Below are 21,229 nucleotides of genomic sequence, written 5' to 3'. Positions count from 1 at the left end.
TAAGATGACCTGGAAAAAAAATCCAGATGCTCAACAGAACAAAACACAGTCACGTATGGTGTTTCCCAAGGAGACTTGCACCCTTGCTGCTGCTACAGGTGACTCTCAAGTTGTCACAGGAACCATGACAAGACCAGAAACTGTAGGTACCACTACTGGGAGACCACAGCATCGCAGGAAAAAAAATGCCTTAGAACGTTTGAAACCCACGAGATTGTCCCCTATAGAGGATGACATCAGACAAGCCTTTCCAAGCACAGCCGCACAAAGAGGTACCTGGTCCCGGTGCTCATAGAGAAGCAAATGGACATACCGAGAATCTAGCTCCTTCTATGTGCTCTCCCTTCTAAACATTGTGTAGACAGCAAGCGCAAAACAACTGGCATTTAAATAAGGAAGGAGGAGGTAGAAAACAAGATGCAGCCACTACCTATGTTGCCACAGCAGCTGCTGGCTGCTACCTTTCCTTCTCTAAGCTGTCACCCCCCTTTTCTGCTCCTGGGGGAAGCACCCTGCTCACAGCTCAGATGGCATGGCCTCCTCTTGCTGTTGCACAGCTTAAAGCCTACAGCCGCTGACCAGCAACAACATCTCCTTTCCTCCAGCCAACATTCACCTTCCCTTTACCCAGTTCCAGTGCTGTCTGGTGGCAGCACAGAGAGAACATCGCTGTTCTTAAACCTTGTGGGCTAAAAAAATGAAAAAAAATTGTCAGCATGTCATACCAGCAAAGCCCCTACTGGAGGAACAACTAATACTAGCAAAAGCACTTTTTGCCACTGCAGCCTACACCAGTCTTCTGAACAAAACAAGCTTTCTTGGCTCGAGCACAATTTTGCTGGCGTAACTGCAGTTTACACAAAGGCTTTGTAATCCCACCGTAGGCCTGCCCTATAGTCATTTGTTAAGTCAATGAGATTTTTGCTCCTAAGTGCTAAGGCTGTTTTAAATAAGAGTCTTATGTTGCTTAATTCCAAGTATTGCACCCGGTTGCTGGCTGATCATTAAAGTTGGTCACTGTGACAAAGGAAAGCCACGTAGGGGAAAAGAAAGTGAACTTCACATGGAAAAATAAAGTGCAAACTGACATTGGCACGAAGGGCAGGTGGTTAGCTGGGTTTCCCTTCCCCACAACACAGCTCTCCATGTTCTCCAAGTCTCAAATGAAGTCCTGTTAGGCGCAGGAGAAGACGGCTGTCTGTCTGAATGGACTGCGACACTTGGTTGTTTTTACCAACAAAGCATCTAGCAATGACTGCAAGCAGAAGCCAAGAAAGCACGTTCCCAATGAAAGTTATATCCAGAAGCCTCTACATTATCAAAGTTCCCATTGATAAGCCAGAAGAGGAAAAAAGTTCCCCCCTGAACACCTCATATAAAGAAATGTGTAAGCATGGGATGCTGAAGGAGGAAAGGAATTAAGTAAGAGCCAGCACCACAGATTAATTGGTATGTGCAACGAACATGTGCAATAAACAAAATCAGCACTAGTAAATCACTATCATTTCACAGTCATCAGATGTAGTGTTTACAGGCATCACAGGGGATGATTTCTCAAAAAGGAGTTTCCAAAATACAGCTGGAGGGGAAAGGGAAGCTTTAGTAACCAGGATTTTCCTGTAAAGGATGGCCTGAGGTGAAAACATGAAGATGCTTGTGAGAAGAGCAGGTAATTAGGTATGGCACAACGTGCAGAGCAGAAAGAAGAGTAGACAAAGTAATAATAAAGTAAGCCAGTATGGATCAAGCTGATCTGCATTTAGAGCCACCCTTAAAGCATACAGCTCAGAGGGACTCCAAGAATGAGATGACATAGAGCAATAGCTGCTGCACCACTATTTTGGAAGTACTTGAGAACAAAGATATCACGGCCAAGGAAAGAATAAAAAGGGCTATATGAGCAACCTGGCAGAGCAAACAGAAAACAAACAAACAAACAAAAACCCCAGCAAAACAGACACCCAAAAGTCTTGAAAGTCTGTATACAAATAACTTACAAGACTGAGTCATTTTGGTCCTTTGTCCTTGGACATCAACTTTCTGTCTCATCCAAACTACTATTTCAAATTACAGCATCTTTAGAGCAAGCCTCAGCTGCATCATGTTAAATTATAAGGCTCTGCATGCATTCACACTTGAAGCAGGTTGGGCATGTTTTTCGGAGGGTGTTAGTTTTTCTGTTGAAGACAGATTTAAGATGCGTTACAGTATGACAGTCTAATTACAGACTGCAATTTCAATTTTATTTACTTCTGTTGCATCTTGTGATGGTTTAACATTTCCTGGAGAAACAATTACAGGACAATACTAAGAAATACAATTTACTGACTCTGATCTGCATAAGTATGCAGAAGTCGTTCCATCGAACACCACATTTCATTTTTGACCTAGCAGTGCTCACTTTACACTATAAATACCAGACAGAAGTGTCTTTACATGTTTTATACGGATACAGTGTATTATTCATATAGTGATGGACTAGCCAAAAGTTATATTCTAAATAAATAAATCACACAGCAGTCCGAATAGCTATCACATTTGACACAGTAGTGTCTGGAGACAAACCCAGACTGGGATTTTATTCTTCTAGATACTCTGTGGGTACAAAGTTGCAACAATTGCCTGACCAAAAGGATCATACTCTAAAATAGAGGCCCAAAGGGGTTGAAAAAGATCTAATACGCAGGCAGAGGGAACTGTGAGGTACCAGCCTATGCTGTGGCAGTTACTCTGGCCTTGATCATAGCCCCCATGATGAGAAATCCCGCCTAAGAAGGCAGCGCTGGCTAGCCTTCAGAAATCTTCAAGCCAAGATATGGAGAAGGAAGAGGAACAATGAATGATGGAAATGATCTCACCCGCCTTTTGTCTTCCTCTGTACAGTTCAAAGTACCGGCTGTGATAGATTTAGCATCTGTCATTGTCCAGAAGAGGGAATAACATTTACAGCCACTTCACTCATTGCTTTAAAAAGGCCAGTTTCTCCACAACTGCAACACGCCCCAGGAGAGTCCTGTGGGTTTATCCACTGATGGGTTTCCTCAGTTCTTTGAGCTACCAGGAAGTGTGAATTAGGTGCAGTGGATATACTTGACAGCAAAACTAAGGCAAGGTGCTTAGTCCTTGCCAATACTTACAGCCAAAAAGCTTATCAGTATGTTAGCAAATCTACCTAAAGCAATGATACGACTCTTTGTCATGAGTAACGGAAGCAGAAACTGGCCCACAGCGAGCAATTTGAAGATGGTATCTATTATATAGCCAATTTTAAGGCAATTTTTTTCTCCTGTATTAGAAGTCCTCTGAGCCTGGTTTCCTAAGGAAAAGAAGATTATGAAATTGAACTATGCTGGATGAGTGTCCCACGAATAACTCCTGAGTCCATTTGTCACTGTTAGCCTGATTAGACAGATATGCACCCTTTCAAAGTCATTAACTTCCTGAAAGTTTTCAGAAGATACGCATTTAGGTAGCAAATGTAGCCCTTAGCAATGCCTTCACCGGGAGATATGACTCCAGCATCACCCCCAACCGCTATTAGACATCAGAACCCGCACAGCAAGGAGACTGTATGAACAGTACCGCCATGAGAGAAGCTCTAATTGGTGCTCGTATAAATCAGACATCAGGTAATACAATCATCTCTCTCTCACACTTCGTATCAGCCCTAAATAGTTCTGCTCACAGAAATGCCATTTTTTGAAGTCTGTAATTCCCATATCAAATGACTCTCCTTTCTTTAAAAGCAATGCTCCTTAAAAATACATCCTCAGAGAGCCCTCACAAAGTCAGAGGCAGAGATAACATGTCAATCAGACCAAGCAGTTGCTGGAGGAGATAAGTAACAAAAAAAAAATCAAAGACTCCGAGGCAGTTAGAGAAAATGACATTCTGGGGTAGACTTCCCATGCTTTAATTACACAGAAGCAAAGTCTGTGTTGCTGTTTAATCAAGTTTTTGTTTGTCACAGATTATCCACCTGTTCTACATGTGAAAATACACAGCCTGTCTTATTTCTAATCAAACTGTCTTCCCAGAGCACCACCCAACTGGTGCACGTGACGGCCTTCCCTGCGGAACAGCACACAGCAGCTCTAGCTGAAGAGCTCAGCTCCATGGGATGAGTGGCAGCCGCTGCCCATCGGAGGAGAACGTGCACAAATAATGATGATGAGATGGCGGGCCTGCTCTTAAAATGGCTTACTGCTCTACTGGTAATTTTTTTTCCACCAACTTAAGACTGCAGCCAAGTATAACTGCAAAATGATTGCTGTCCTCAGTCACTAACAATCTGTAGAGTTTCTGGCTGTTTTAGCCATCACTCTCATTCAGCTGACTGATGGAGGATGCAGATGAAGGACAAGGAACCTGATGCAGCAAAATCAGCTGCTTCTTTTACAAAATCCCCCAGCTTTGGGAACAGGCTCAGCTAACAGCTCTCCTCAAAACTAATAATGTCAGATGGCTTCCCAATGAGGTACAAAGAAATGAAGAGACACCCCTCTGCCTCCACCCTCTGGTCGAATTTGGCCAGGATCACTCACAGATCATCCAACGCCCCATGGTGCATTTTCAGATCAAGCTGTTCCTTTCTCCAGCTGCCCTGCACGCTCAGCCTTCCAGATATTAGAAACATTTGCGTAGTTCTTACAAGACATACCTGTGCCACTGAAGTTGAAGTGTAAGGATAGAAAACTATGCCAGTAATGAGGGATTTCTCATTTTCATTACTTCCTCTCCTTCTTTCCAATCACAACCAAGTTAATAGAGATTGTCTGCTGGCAATATTGCTAGCACACCAGGCCAGCAGTACTTCCCAAACCGTGGTCCACGAACCATCAACAGCATCAAAGCCAAAGGAAGAGACCCACAGCTGGTCCCTGGAATCAGATAAAAGAAGGTCTTGGTTTTTTCCACAGAGATCCTAGTGCATCCACCAGTGCTACCTGCCACTTCCTTGGCTCCGTGTTCCCACACGTCTCAGATTTGCGCGTTGTGTCTCAGAAGCCAAGATGCACCATCCTCAGAGCCCTTGCGGCTGGGAATTTTATATGGACCAAATGACAAATCAAAGCCAAGCGCTTTGCTTCATCTCTCTAGGCAGGAAGGTGGAAACCAGAGCTCCAGCTGCTCATCCCAGCCGGCAGACAGCAACTCCCAAGTTTTCAAACTACAAGAGAATATTCCCCTAGCTCTCTGGGAGCCAACCCACTGGATCAGTCTTCACATACCATTCCGAAGACTCCGACTTCCTTACAGTGCATACAACCTTAGGATGTTTTAACAATAGAAAGGAGACACAAACATAGAAATGATTAATGGCAAGTTTGCTAACAGCAACCTGCTTGGTCCCCTTCCTTTTTGTTGCTGTCTCCTCTCTAACTAGTCTACTAACAACGACATTTTGCAAATTTTGTTCTTTACTGGACTTCTCTATTGGTTAAAGTGTTACCTGAAGAGTCAGATATAGGTATTCAGTTCTTTGATGGGCAAATTGCTAATGACCTAGCTAGTTTTCTCTAGCACAGGAAAAAAGAATCTTAAGGAAAGCAAGAGCCACTGGAAACACAAGTACGGTTCTGTGCGTTCCCTCTTTTGAGTCTTGGAGGTTTGGGAGTTAGAAGTCAAAGAAAGTGGGAATGCTGGCATAAGCCAAGAGGGCTTAAGGAGATGATGTTTTTCTTTCTATAGCACTCTCTCAGCCTTTAGGATATATCCTACTTTTTTTTTAATGAAAAAAGAGAAGGCAAGCAGAGCCTTGGATTACAAGCACAGAAAGAAAATAGTTCATTTTACTGACTGTCATAAAGAAACCCTGGATGTTTGGAGGACAGAATGGGGAAAACAAATGTTCTTCCTTGGGTATTTCACAGTGTAATACAAATATTTCATTATGAAATAAAAATATTCTGCTTTGCGGTCATCTGGGGTGATCTTCAGTCTCAAAGGTTCAGCAATTCAACAAAAGAAAATCGAAGTCCATAAAACTGAATGAAGCCAGGCAAGTATTATGTATCAGGTGACAAAAGTTATTTCGGGAGCTTACAAACCAGTGCAGTGATACAATGACGACTCCTCTGCATCTGGCCATATTCCAGGGAACAGCCTCTGAATGGCAATTCCCATTAGAGCGGGAGCGCTGCTGTCTAATAACGTTTTGCCTGAGTTTCAGTATCTTAATACCCCTGAGCAGCTGCAAATGCACCGAGAGCAATTTGTGCAGGACCCTTCATGGAGAAAAGAGCTATTCTAGACTATCAGATTTTTTCTTTACATTAATAGCTGCGGGTCGGCTGGACTAATTAATTGATTCAGCACCAACAGTGACAAGGCACCTCAACCTCTCACATTCATGAAGGAGCTTTGCGTTCCCTTCAAACCATCAGAAAGGGGAGGAGAAATTTGTTGTTTTCACAGTTATATGACAGCTTTTAAAAAATTTACAGCATGAGCACAGCACCTAATCCAATAAAGCTTGCCAGGAACATTTAAAATCAAGGTCTCTGAGATTTTGTTTCCTATAAGTTCACCAGACTTTTTGGAAAAGGGTCTTTTCCTCAGAAATGCAGCACCGATCCCACCAGAGTTGCACAGAGCTGAGGATTATTTTTCTGCCACACTTGGGAAGGACAGCTGAAGGTACTGGGAAACAGGCTGTAGAGATGCACAAAATGGACTGGAGTTAATGAATAGGCAGAGGAAGAAGGAAACGAAAATATGATTTCTGAAGGAAATCAAAGCATTTGCTCAAACCAGAATAAAAAGCAGGAACAACCTATAAGAGGCATTTAATTCATTTAATGAAATGACTACTCTCTATACAGGGAAACAACTGCAGGTTTTATTTGGAGTTCAAAACACGAAAAAAACAATTCCTCTTCCAACTTACTATTGTTGGTCACTAACCAATTGCCTAGAGAAGGGTGGAGGGGAAAGGTGGAGACAGCAAAACTTCCACAAGCACATATGCAAAGAGAAATACGGTCTTCTTGCAGAGGTGCCTCTCCTTTAATTTCACAAAGTAAAACATGACAGATAACTGACAACAACTTGAAAAGCGAAACAGTTACATCATCAGCCTGCAATCATTCCAAGATCTTTGATCGCTAGAAATGGAAATATTTTTGGGGGGTTTAGTAAAGACAGGTCAGCTTAAGCCAGTACTTTTAAAAATCATCTTTTTAGTTACTTTCTTCACTGTGAGAAGGTGAAGAGCTTGCATCTATTATAACTACATGCTGTGCAAACCTCATTTGGACATGATCATCATAAATCACTCCTGCTGTGCAGGTAGCATGTGAAAGGGAAACAAAACAGAAATTGTGCTGCAGTATTTGACACCACCCACTCCCTTGCTCGTATGCTGTGGTTCACAAGGACCCAGTTGGCATGTAGTTTTTCTCTCGTTTTGGGACCCCTGTGTGTTCTCTCCCTCCAAGCATTTGAGAATAGCTTTAATGGTTTCAGGGGAAAGGCAAAAACCTCTCTCAAAGGATTAAGGCTTTCCTGGTGGAAAGTATGCCAAAGATTATTATGTGTCATCTTGCCTTTGTAAACACACAGGCATTACTCGCAGCAGTACCTTGTCTTATCATGTGCATATGTTTCAGTGAAAGATGAATATTGTAAAAGGAATCAGAATGCAGCCAGTATCCTTCGTGGCAATACCATGCATAGTCCTGAAAAGAGCTATTCATTCCAGCATCCTATTGCATTTCTCCAGCACACACTTCAACTAGCTGTCCGGGCTACAACCTCAATCAGGGACAGCCAGTAAAGACATGAGCCTTAAAAGAGCAAGAAAGGTAGTGTTTGTTTTTTTCAGAAAAGTCTGAAGTAAGCTGCAATAAATATTCGACAATATTTAGGCATGCAGAAGTAACCAGAGTCAGAGTTGAAAGACAGACTGCAGTCTTACAAGCACTCTTTCTACCAGTTTATTTAGGGTGTAAAGAGAGCACCCTCCTTGTGTTTCATAGCTCTGGTTAGTACCATGCCGGTTCAGGGGATGTGCACTAGTTTATCACATCAGGACTCCTTGGTATGACTCAGGTCAGCACAATCTGTCTGCACTTTGTGTTTCCCGATGCACCAGTGCACCAGCACTGCAGCATGCCTGGTTTTAAATAGCTGTACAGCAGTGCACACTAGAGAACGGCTCTTTCCATCTCACTCACAGCCCTCCGCGTACCTCTGATAATTCATGAGAGCACAGACAACCCGTAATATGGGCACGGTAACATCCAATTGCAACCATGTACCCCCTCCTTAAGTGCCAGGACAGAAGTGGTGTCTCTTCACAATACCCCTTATTTCCCTCAGCATGTTAACAAACCGCTCCAGAAGAACGTGGCATTTAAAGGCACCTCCTGAGGACCTGGCAATAGACCCTCCCACACACAAATTTGGACGGGAGACTTTAAACTGGAAATTACTCCTCCCAACCCCTAGTAATCATGCTACTCCCTTTTTTTACAGGACAAACAGCACTTGTAACCCCCACAGAGCTTCTTTAGTCTCTGTGCTCCATTTCGTGGCAGTGAAATGCCCCACCACCCTGCTGTTGACAGCCACCTCATTTATTACAAAGGTGATGGGGAGATGCGGTTCCATACATCCCATCACGGCATCCTGCTGACACACGCCTGCCTCGCAGTGATTTGATAAGCTCTCACCACAGCATAGCAGCCCCAGAAGTGAGGAGGGCTCCGGTCTCCCTCCACCCTTCGGAGCCATGTCTTCAGGAGGCAACAGCAATGCCAGGACCCATCACTGACGGGGACAGAGAACAATCACTTGAAGATTCCTGATACAGGCTTTTACATCGTGACGTACCAAGCGCGCCATACACGATACTGCAATGGATGTGAGCATGTGCTCGACTTTAAAGTCATGAACGCCCTCAGTGATTTCTCTAAGACTATGCATGACTTTAGAGGCAAGCACACGGGAGAATGGAAGATGAGGGCAACCAAAGGAACTGGAACAAAGTGATGAAGGCATTCATGCAACTGGCCTCTATAAACACGCTCTTTTGCTTTGTGCGTTTTGAAACACGGCTGAAGGCCAGGAAAGGAGACGGTGAAGGAAGCCCTCAGCAGGCTGTCCCCACACGTGACCGAGGCCACAGAACAGGGCGCCTAGGCACCACTTTGTTCAACTTCCAAGTTTAAACTTCTAAGTTCAAAAGCAGCAACAAGTTCATCTTCCACCTCAGCAAACAGACATGAATGCAACCGCCTCGCAGTTTCAAACACGTACTCACCCAGAAGAGAAGGTTGAAGACAAACATTAGGTACTTGATACACTGCAGGCAGTTATGAGCCATGCTGCACCTCTTCAGTTCTAGGAGAAAAATAAATGAGAGATCCAGGTAAAAGACAACGTACTTGTTTCCCTTCGGGGACGTGTACTTAGCCTTGGTGGCCTTAGGGCCTGGGTTGGTGTGGAATCCGAAAAAAGAGTTGCTGGCAGCCCCAAACTGGCCACCATACATGCTGCTGTAGCGACGGAAGGCGCCATTTGGGAAACTGTAATCCTTGCTGTCCAGGGAAGGGCTCCGGTGGTAGGTCGACTCATCGGTGCTAGACCTGCGCATGGTGGCCCCGCGCGCCCCGGCGCAGCCGCTGCTCCGGCAATCGGCGGGTGTCGACGGTGCGGGCGAAAGGTTTGCGGTTGGCTTTCCTCCTCCTCGCTCCGAATCCCCTATCGCTTTGCACCAGCTGTTCTTTTGTCTGCCATCCTGCCAAGGAGTTACACGTGCTGCACGGCGGCGAAGTTGGCGAACTGAAGGCTGCGTAGCCGGGAGTTGGGGCGCAGCGTGCTTCCACCGGAGAGAGCCTTCTGTGCGGGCACCCGGCCCCGCCGGCGGCACAGCCGCCCCTCCCGGCCCACCCCGCTCCCGGCGAAGGGAAGGAGGAGAGCGCGGTCCGCTGCCCCCCGCCGAGCGCGTTCCACAGAGCGGCAGCGTGACCTGGCCCGGACGGCACAAGCCATGTAACCCCCCGCCCCGCACGCACCCGGCGGGCGCCGCCGCACCAGCCCCGCGGCCGAGGGCAGCGCTTACCGCCGCGCCGCGCAGCCCCCGCCGCCCGGCCCTGCCCGGCGCATCGCCGCGCACCGGCTGCCCCCGCCCCGCGCACCGGCTGCCCCCGCCGCTCCGCCGGCCCCTCCCGCACCCCCCGCCCTGCCCCCGCCGCCGCCACTCCTCCGAGCGCCGCGCCAATGGCGTTCCCCGCCCGCCGCCCCCGCGATCCGACCCCCCACCCCGGCCCGGGAGGCGGCGGCAGGACCCCCCCACCGCCGCCGGGGGCCGGCCCGGGGCCCCCTCCCCGCTCCGAAACTCGTGCGGCGCGGCGGGGGGCGCGGGCTGCCGGCGGCACGGGCGGGAGGAACCGGTGTCAGGATTCCTTACGTAGGGAACCGGTGTCAGGATTCCTCACGCAGGGAACCGGTGTCAGGATTCCTCACGCAGGGAACCGGTGTCAGGATTCCTCACGCAGGGAACCGGTGTCAGGATTCCTCACGCGTACGCGGTGGGATGCCCGGGGTCAGCACCGGCCGCCTCGCCCGCTCCGCCGCGGCTCCATCCCCGGGTTTGCCTGACGCGCTCGGTCCCGCGGAATCACCGCTCAGCAAAACGTACGGCCCAGCTCGCCCGCTGCTCCCCGGCCCGGCTCCCCCCCCCTCCCCCCCCCAGCCCGGCTGTGTCCCCCCCCCCCCCGGGCCGGCCGCCCCCCCAGGTATCGCCCCGCTGGCCCCGGGCTCCCCGCGGCGGGGGCCGCTTCCCGACGGCGGGGCCACCCCCACGGGCAGCAGAGTAGCAAATCCGCCCCGCGCAAGTTTTCCCGCAAGGAAAAGCCGCCCGAGGCCGCGCTACCCGCGGCGGGACCCTCGGGAGAGCCCAGGCGCCTTCACCGCCTTCGCGCTCCGCTTCCCGGGCCAGTCACTCACTTCCCTCCATAGGCGCCGCGTCCCACCCGCGGGATGGGGGCTCCTTCCCTCATCCCTCCGGCGCAGGATGCTGGCTGCAAGCTCCTGCAGCTAGGCGAGGAGCCGGCTGGCTAGGATTTTTTAAAAGGTTTGCCCCAGCAGAGAATTAATCAAGATGAAAATGGGTTTCTTGCACGAAGCATCTTGCCAGTCAGGGCACAAATCAAGAGACACAGGTGCCAATTAATTAACAAACAAATTAGCAAAAGTAAAATGGGCTGGGTTTGCACATAGCCTGAGCAGTTCACCCTTGCAAACCGCCCTCTAATTCTGTTAATTTACAACTGCAAAGCTAGAGTCTAATTATTTCCCTTCATTTCCTCTGCAAACTATAAATACACTGGGCATACCTGGTGCAAGCTTTAGAGAGGAAGAACTTGAGCACAAAACACAAGGCTAATAACTCCTGCGCCATCTGTTTCAACAACTTTGGGTGACTTAACAACTCTTCCACTTTTTAATTTCCCTACCCCTAAGAACAGAGCTACTTCCTAGCCCCAATGCAGCTCGCTCTTCCGTTTGCCCTCCCTCCCTTTCTGGCGCGGTACAGACTGTCCCCAGGAAGGAGTCCTCCTTTCCTAGGACATCCAGACGGTCCCAGGCAAGCAGATCTGTTCTTGGTCTGAGTTTCCAATACGCCGTTTATTTTTCCTGTGGCACCAAACAGTTCTGCCTCCAATCTTCCTGCTTGTCTGTATGGCAACTAGACCAGTTTGGCAATGGAAACGCTGAAGTGGTTCAATTATTTTCTATGTCTCCTGTCAGTACGCAGAAATTCCTCTGCACGAAGCTCCGTATTAAATGGTAAACAGAAAAACTGGGTACAGCTCTGTACACAGATTACGTTGAAATATTGTCAAGTCGGATAATCGTTATTTAACAAGGGTGCCCACTGTACTACAAGCAGTTACAGAGGCCAATTTGGCATAGTTACTGTAAACTAGACATCTGAAGGCTCAGAAGCAGCTCACTTACTGCTATCTGGGTAAGAAAGGGGGTAGAAATCACTTGATTTCACCTTTCCTTAAGGGAAGAAATCATCAGTCCCCAAAAGAATTCAGTCCTTGATACGGGTGGAATAAATTATAAAACCAAGATTTGAGGTAGCAGAGAGAGTTTCTAAATGCTGCTTTTAAATACCAAATACTAAACATCGACACCCAGTAGGCATATTTCAGACTGACTGCAGAAAAACGCGTGAGGAAGGTGGCGGTCCCACGGGACCCTTACAATAAAGGGTACTTTCACCCCAGCCTCCTTTCACCAGCATCCCTCAGCACCGCTCATTGACACCACATTTCAAAGGCACTTCAGTGTAAAATTCAGCTCTCAAGTCGTCACTGTTCTTCCTTCTCACACCAACATCAACAGCTAATTAGAAACAGAGTCATTTGGGATACAGATATTATACAGCTCCAGAATCATTCTTTCATTAAATCTTCCACGCTAGGAAACCCAGTCAGAGTGGCTCGCCTAAAAGGGGAATCCTTGAGATAAGCAAGACTGCCCCGGCAGGTCAGCCGTGGCTGGGATGGTGTGCTTGTATGATGGAGTGAGCACGGGAACCGGTGAAAAGCAATAAAAGGCAAAGAGCTGATGTACTCTGCTTTTGCCCATCCCTGGCGGAAAGTGGATGATGAAAGGGGCAGGCACATGCCTGGGACCCGTATCAACATTTAAGCCATTATAATAAAGTAATACCTACGTGAACCAAGAACAAACCTCGGAAGCCCTGTGTCGCTGGGCCGTTGTCGCCATGAGGATGACTCAAGGGGCAGATGAATTACAGCTTTCACAAAACTTTTTGTTAACGATTGAGCCTAAAATCACAGCCTGAACCTAGCGACCTCTGTTCACCTCAGCTTTCCATCTACTTTTTCTCTCCCCAGCTGCATATTCCTATCCTGTGGCCAATTCATATCGATTCCCCTACGCAAGAAAGCAAGCACCGTGCCGGCTCGCCAGCAGAGGTTCAATTTGTATTGATTCTGGTGGCACGGTACCATTTACGTTGTAACAACTCTGTCCCTGCCGCTCTGAGCAAGGGCTGGTAACCGTGCAGTGTCCGCAGCCAACACGCCGGCCCTGGAAGAGGGGAGGCAGCGCTAACGATGTCAGATGAGCTCCAGGCTATAAACCGTAACCACTTTGGGCATCAGCAGTGCATCAGCTGCGTTACCCATCACACCCTTTCTCAGAACAACCTCATCCATGGCTTCAGCTGTCACCTGCAGACGTGCACCTACTTGTTCAGCCCGCACTTCCCACCTGCCACCTTGCCCTGTGCTTGCGGCCACCGCAGGCCCCGCACCACGCTCCAACCACCTTCGCCACACCTGCTCCCGATCCCTGCCCTTGCTGCCGTGGCTGCTGCTCCAGCTGCCTGCCCACCCCACGCCGCCTTGCGGGGCGGGCGGCCAGTACCCATGGGCAGGCTGGGCACAGCACCGCTCCTCCTTTGAAGGTGTCGCAGGTGCCCGGGCCGAGCAGGATGAGGCCCGCAGTGTGCTGCCTATGGCACAGGCAGCAGCGAGCCCCCAGTGTGGCCGAGGCCGGGCAGTGCTGCTGAGCCCTGCTCCCCAGGGCACCACCGCCGCTGCCCAGGCTGCAGCGAGCCTTGTGCACATGCTCTGAGCTCAAGCAATGGTTAGAGCGTCAAAATGTCCTACTGAGGATCCCGAAAGAACCTGCCTGTGCCCGTGGTCTGGGTGAGAGCTGATTCCAGGGCCTCTCCGGCCCCCTGATCGCCCTTGGCTCCTCTTCTGGGGCACTGTGCTTTTCCAGACCCAGCTGCTCCTTTCCCTGTTCCATGTCCAGGGCTTCCCCTCCTCACACCTTGCTGCGTGTGACGCCTCTGGACCTGAAGGAACCATCAGCTGAAACCAACGGGTATTTCGATACCGCTTTAGATCAAGCCTTCCTTTTATCCATTTTGAATGCTGCTTTCTCTTCTTGCTCCATGATTTAACTCTCATGATCACAAAACATCAGCCCCTTCAGGTCACACAAAATGTAGCCACTAACTCACCTCCTCATTAATTTAGTCTCATTAGTCCTTTAATAGTGACATTGCCTTTCCTTCTACTAATGCCTCTCGTCACTGTGTTGAAAACTACATACCTGCTGCATCCTCCTAAAGAAAAAACCCACTTTGCATTAACCTCACTAGCCTGTTAGTGAGCATCTCATAAAAAAACGTTAAGTGTTCCATGAAATAAAATAAATTTTTAAAAAATCCTGCTGGAAGCTATTACTGAACTATGCTATATAAGTACAGGGTATGATTGTGACAACTGCTCCTGTTTTGCAGCAGGGGGGTGTGCAAAGGCGCACACATGAGACATGATAGTCTTTGCCAGTAGCTTCAGTGAACAAAATGTCTAAGATCAAGAATTAATATAAGAGTGGGAGCTTTTTGTATGTTATTAACTTTGCTCCACACCACAGCATTACAATCAGCTAAGGGCGATAAACTGATAAATAAACTCCAAATGTTTATTTTTTTATTTTCACATACACAGAGATCACCACGTAAGAGCATTAATTGAAACTGTTTGGCACTGCCTGTCCCCTTCTTCAGCAACGTCGCTAGCAAGCAATCCCTTCCCTCCCCTCAGTGCACTCTTTGCAGCTACCGTTTAGTTATGCTGGATTCAGTGATGCAGGCTCTGTTAGAAACATACCTGGTCCAAAGACTAAGAGAAACATTACCTCTTCTGCCTGGAGGGTAAACCAACCTTCAGGGCCAGGCTGGCTGTTTTGGCTAGTAGAAAAACACCCTTGTGATGGAGTCTTTGATTCGTTTGGTTTTGTATATTCATTTTGCATGAATATGAATGACTAAAAGCACAAGGCAAAAGAGAGTGGCAAGATTTTTAACATGACAACCTCGTGCATAGGTCTGCAGCCTCTGCTCAGTCCCGCCTGGTACTGTTAGATATCTTCACCAGTGACACGGACAGTGGGACCGAGCGCGCCCCCAGCAAGTCTGCAGGTGACACCAAGCTGAGTGGCGCAGTGACGACCCTGAGGGAAGGGATGCCGTTCAGAGGGACCTGGACAAGCCCCAGCAGTGGGCCCACCTGCACCTCCTGAGGCTCAGCCAGGCCAAGTGCCAGGTCCTGCACCGGGGTCGGGGCAGCCCCCAGTATGGATACGGGGTGAAGGATGGAGAGCAGCCCTGCGGAGAGGGACTTGGGGGTGCTGGTGGGTGGAAACTGGGCGTGAGCCAGCAACGTGCGCTCACAGCCCAGAAAGCCACCCGCGCCCTGGGCTGCGTCACCAGCAGCGTGGGCAGCAGGGCGAGGGGGGGATGCTGCCCCTCCTCTCCGCTCTGGTGAGACCCCCCTGCAGCGCTGCGTCCAGCTCTGGGGTCCTCAGCACAGGAGAGACATGGGCCTGTTGGAGCGGGGCCAGAGGGGCCACAGAGATGGGCAGAGGCTGGAGCCCCGCTCGGTGAGGGCAGCTGGGAGAGCTGGGGCTGTTCAGCCTGGAGCAGAGAAGGCTCCGGGGAGACCTGACAGCCGCCTTCCATACTTGAAGGGGGCTCACGGGAAAGGTGGGGACAGACTTTTTAGTAGGGCCAGTAGTGATAGGACAAGGGATAATGGTTTTAAACTAGAAGAGGGCAGACTGAGACTAGATAGAAGAAATTTTTTATGATGAGGGTGGTGAAACACTGGCAGAGGTTGCCCAGAGAGGTTGTAGGTGCCCCATTCCTGGAAACATCCAAGACCAGGCTGGTTGGGGCTCTGAGCAACCTGATGTGGTTGAAGATGTCCGTGCTCAACGCAGTGCAGATGGACTAGTGACCTTTAAAGGTCCCTTCCAACCCAACCCATGCTACGATTCTACAAACATGACTGGGGGACCTAGGCACTGAGCCAGTGCTGTACGATTGCCTCTCTGCATCTCCCTCCACAGGCTAAGCAATGGAGAATATGATGGCAGTGTCCCTGCGCGTCAGTCCCCTTTCTAACAGCCCATACAGAGCAAAGAAGCAGCAATCCTAGATCCTGCTCTCTCCTAAAAATCTTCATGGTGCAAAGAGTCTGTGCTGTCTCATGTTGCCAAAGGCTTTAAGAGACACGTGAGTGGGTCAAACTTGGAGCCATAAAGCCAGTTCCTGAACCAAAAGGCAGACACATCAGTGCAGCCCCCGGAGAAACATGTAAATCAACCACCCAGCAGGTCCTCCAGCTCAAGGGGTATTACCACGTAAGCTGAGGATCTCTCAAGGCCCTTTCTTTTATTGTAGAAAGAAAAATATATTTTTTAGCAACTCAAGCAGAAGAGAGTATGTTTCACTGAAACCTCAAACTTATTGCATACGTAAGAAGATCCCACACCTTCCCTTTTATTTCCAGGGTTCTTGCTTGTCTATTAGCAATTTCAATAACTGAAAAAGGCTGTTTGCTGGCAAGCGCTTGATCCCTGGATTGCATGAGCAAGAGGAGAAAGTCAAATCTTCTAGAGAATTCCTCAGCTAATACAAAGATCTTTTGATATTCACAATTGTACCCACAACTCCTTTAAAGATTTACTGATGCCTCCAACAAAACTTTGAAAAAAATATCCCAGTCAGAAGCAATTTCACTTATATAGCAGACTTCAGGGTTTGTGGGGTTTTTTTCATTGTCTCTGGTTTTTTTTCTTTATAAATAAGGAAATTTGCATGAAAAAAAAAAGGTCTTCAATACTTAATAGCTCATCTCCTTCTGCTCACATGCCACCTGAAGTCATGATCTTTGGTTTATGGCATAATTAGTTGCTATGGAAATAGCATAATCATAGACACAGAGAAAATATTTTGGCTATGATTTGCAATGTTCTTTATTTAAGCCTGTGCACAAGTTACTTTTGCAGACACCTCACTGCTTTTTACGTGCTCTCATCTGCATAACTGTCTTCATCACCTCTGCTTGTGCATTCTGACACGCTGGTATTGATCTGCGCACTGCTCACACCGATGGCATTTCATTCACCCATATTTGAGCACCTACACGGTCACACAGTGACAACAGCACACATGCATGCAGAAGAGCTGGTGCCTAGTCAGACTAAAAAAAAAAAAATCTCTTTAAAAAATGACTTGGGATTGGGCCCTAAAACCCTGTGCACCACAGACCTCCCTTACCATTTGTGCCCTCTGGGCTTTTGTCATCCTGTTCTTCACTAACTATTTCTTTTGTCCAATAATAAAAATTTTAAGTAGGGAGATTCCCTGCTCCTCCAGCAAATTCTGCATATTAAAGTCCTGGACAGAGAGGAATATTGCTGCAGATGAAAGACAAGCAGTGCCAGTCACTCCTGGAGAAGCAGAAGCCCTGTTCCTCTGCCAATGCCCTCAGTAACAAAGAACGAAAGAAAAGAAATAAAAAATCCATCTGACACCCCATACAAGATGAGTTGTGGCCCAAAGAAAATTTTTGTCAAGACCTATCTTTGCAGTGTCAGCAGGTTTTAGCAGCACGAATGCAATTTATGTGCTAGTTTTCTTAAAATCAGGTTACTTTCTCTAACCTGATAGATCAGCTGATGTTCAAAGAAACAGCACATGAAACACGTGGTACTCAGGATCTTCCTGTCAAATATACAGCAATCAGACACAAAAACCTTTAAACTACACAGTTCTGGTGCTTTGTGGAAGTAGGTGTTTTAAAGCAGAAGCAAACAAAACAAAAATTTACTTTGAAAAACGCAGATTCATTAATGTTGCTTAACTAATGTCTGTCTTTTTAACACCTTCATGGATTTTTTTCCTTGAAGATTCAAAATGGATTCTCTTCTTGTCTCGCATCCTTAAAAACGGGGCTAGGGTTCTGCAAGCACATGAGCATGAAGCAAGGTTCACGTAACCACATTTCAGCTCCATTTCCAAAGCAATGAAGGCCCTGCCGCGTTCACTGCCCTCGCAGGGATCCCAGTGCTCAGCACTTCTGAGAATCAGGTCACGGAAAGCCCATTTCAGCCAAGTACTCACCCCCAGTTTGCACTGTGTAGAGATAGTCATGTACTCAAAGAGGAAGCACACGTTTAAATGCTTTCGTGAGCGGGACTGTACATAAGCATGAGAAACGCAGCGTTTGCAAGGCCGCAGCCCCAGCCGGCCGCGTCCGCAGCTGCGGCGGTGGAAGGAGTCACCATCCGCGGTGGAAGGAGTCACCATCCGCGGTGGAAGGAGTCACCATCCGCGGTGGAAGGAGTCACCACTGGTGGTGGAAGGAGTCACCATCCGTGGTGGAAGGAGTCACCATCCGTGGTGGAAGGAGTCACCATCCGCGGTGGAAGGAGTCACCATCCGCGGTGGAAGGAGTCACCATCCGCGGTGGAAGGAGTCACCATCCGCGGTGGAAGGAGTCACCATCCGCGGTGGAAGGAGTCACCACTGGTGGTGGAAGGAGTCACCATCCGTGGTGGAAGGAGTCACCATCCGCGGTGGAAGGAGTCACCATCCGTGGTGGAAGGAGTCACCATCCGCGGTGGAAGGAGTCACCATCCGCGGTGGAAGGAGTCACCATCCGCGGTGGAAGGAGTCACCATCCGCGGTGGAAGGAGTCACCATCCGTGGTGGAAGGAGTCACCATCCGCGGTGGAAGGAGTCACCATCCGCGGTGGAAGGAGTCACCATCCGCGGTGGAAGGAGTCACCATCCGCGGTGGAAGGAGTCACCATCCGCGGTGGAAGGAGTCACCATCCGCGGTGGAAGGAGTCACCATCCGCGGTGGAAGGAGTCACCATCCGCGGTGGAAGGAGTCACCATCCGCGGTGGAAGGAGTCACCATCCGTGGTGGAAGGAGTCACCATCCGCGGTGGAAGGAGTCACCATCCGCGGTGGAAGGAGTCACCATCCGCGGTGGAAGGAGTCACCATCCGCGGTGGAAGGAGTCACCATCCGCGGTGGAAGGAGTCACCATCCGCGGTGGAAGGAGTCACCATCCGCGGTGGAAGGAGTCACCATCCGCGGTGGAAGGAGTCACCAGCCATGTGCATCTCTGGGGCTCCTGCTGGGCAGATCCACCTGCAGAGCTGGCCAGGAGGTGCCTCCAGCCACACCAAGTCCACTTAGTTCGGGTGGTTTGAAACAGGGTGAGGAGCAAATCTACTAGCAGCTCAGCCGAGAGACATGAGCCAGCACCCCAACAGCCTGGGGCAGGCTGGGGGGGGGTCAGCACTGCCGCTGCATCGCTGGCTCCGCGCCCCTGTCTTCAGAGCCACGAGACCCCCGTGTGCTCCCAGCTCCCTTAGGCTCCTTCCAAAATCCTAGCTTAAAGATAAATAGACTTTCTAAAAAAGGACTGAAAAAAAAAAACCCAACAGACATCCTTTTCACCTTGAAAGGTAACAACTTCTTGGAATAAGCAAATGGACGTTATTTTTTACAACATGGAAGTTCTGCCACACCAACTCAATGTATTTCTTAACAATGCAAGCTGTGCTGGAAAGAGCTTAAAAATAAAACTGAAGTATTAAAGAGCCTGCAGCAAATTAGAAGAGCATTTGAAAGGGAATAATAAACAAAAAACTAGGTGATGATTAAATATTGATATTAAAATACAATGGATTTGTACAAAGAAAATTTAACTGGCCATATCTGTTTTCATATATTACGTGTTCAGCTATTATTCCTTTTCTTGCTGTTGTAAGGAATGACAGGACTTACGTCATCCCACATAGTAAAAGTAAACAACAGTGGATCTCATACCCCTGACATCTCTGAAACCATTGAAGCAAAAACATTCAAGCAAAAAGAGAGAAGCTTCTGCTGTTAAAAAAAAAATAAAATCTGGGTATGAGCACAAGCTTTTGACTTTCTGCTTTGCCACTCTAAGCATTCATAACAGTCAACAGTCAAAAATAATTTCAGAAATAACGTCAGGAGTGCTACCAGCAGACATACTTTCAAATGTATTTTTTTTTTAACAGATAACACATACAAGTAAACAACTTAAAACAACAGCCTTGGATTTACACTCCTAAAAGACATATTAGCGACTATAATAGCGATAATACTTGAAATGAAAATGCTTTTTGGGAAGAAAAATTATAACCTGCACTGGAAACCATATATCTCTATTTACTTGTACAGATCACCACAATCTGGCTTTTTTTACATTTCCCTGTGAAAAGCTGTAAACGAGCTCATTTCCCTACGGGAGGGTCCATCCACACAGAGGGAAGAGGCACCTGCATTTTAAGGCAGCACGGCTACAATACGATACCCTTTGTGCAGAACATACCTAAACTCAGTTACCCAAGATAATACAGAGGCTCTAATTCAGCAAATTCCAGTTGTTTAAAAATACAGGAGAAACTCATCCCTAAATATTAAGGCGCTTCATGCTATTTAACTTTAATCATGGGACTTTGTTTGGGCAGAAATAGGGACATAACTTAAAGCTGTAATGATAAAGAATGAAAGATAATCAGCGCCTGAATTTAGATTCTCCCCTAGAAAAGGTACTTTCAAAGTATCTGTTTAGTCTTTAAAGTCATCACCCGTTTTGCACACTGCCTGAGATTCTGGATTTAATCATCCACTGGAGTGTTTGTGCTCAGTGTTTCCTACTAGTTTGCACTAGGCTTTCAGATATTCCTACTCTGAGAAACACTGGGCACAGAACATTTGCAAAATTTAATCCTGCTAAATCTAAGCCCTAGCATACATTAAACTGCTAAAAATGCAAGGTCAACCTCTTCTGTGGTCTGACCTCCAAGCAGTTTGTTTACTGTATGATATTTATGGGGAGTTTTATACAGGCAGATTTATACACTAAAAAAAGATTTCTGCATCCAATCACTGAGAAGCCAACTGAAAAGTGATTAGGAGTATTTCCACACAAAAAAAAAAAAAAAAAAAAAAAAAAAAAAAAAAAAAAAAAAAAAGATATCTATTCCATGATGATTTTCAGAACTGGCAGGGAATGCAGAAAGAAGAACCAGCCTTTCCCCCCCCCTTTCTGTATTCTGCGTTTCTGCCTTTAGACAGGATTTCTTATTTGATGGGGAAAAGGAACCTCCTTAGAAACATCTTTGTTTTACACATATTTCCAGGTATCTGAAGACCACATTAAGTTTCTGCATAGCTCTGGTATTGCTAATGATATTTCTCTCAAATAATGCATAATTATGAGCCTATAAAACTTTAATTAAGATGCTTTATAGCCTTTTATAAGTGTTACCCAATCCTATGCTGTAGGGTAAACTGTACTTTCAATTTCTATCTGTTATGTTTACA

The 21,229-nt window shown here is 47.7% G+C and overlaps 1 protein-coding gene across 5 annotated transcripts in view; it reads right to left on the bottom strand.

Moving 5' to 3' along the window:
- TSPAN4 (tetraspanin 4) overlaps window positions 1-21,229 on the bottom strand; it is a 436,281-nt gene that overhangs the window by 193,420 nt on the left and 221,632 nt on the right. For 2 of the 5 annotated variants that reach the window (XM_056354236.1, XM_056354238.1), the window contains one exon: window positions 9,266-9,345. The exons of 2 other annotated variants lie outside the window; for them this stretch is intronic. In XM_056354236.1, the coding sequence (XP_056210211.1) occupies window positions 9,266-9,328 (63 nt within the window). In that variant the 5' untranslated portion in view covers window positions 9,329-9,345. Of the gene's footprint in view, window positions 1-9,265; window positions 9,994-21,229 lie in introns of those variants that run through there. One more of the 5 variants, XM_056354233.1, reaches the window with a different exon arrangement.

The sequence above is a fragment of the Falco biarmicus genome, chromosome 10 (assembly GCF_023638135.1).
Source record: "Falco biarmicus isolate bFalBia1 chromosome 10, bFalBia1.pri, whole genome shotgun sequence".
Lineage (NCBI taxonomy): Eukaryota > Metazoa > Chordata > Aves > Falconiformes > Falconidae > Falco > Falco biarmicus.
The sequence above is the reverse complement of the archived record's forward strand: the minus strand, read 5'-3'. Positions and strand labels throughout refer to the sequence as shown.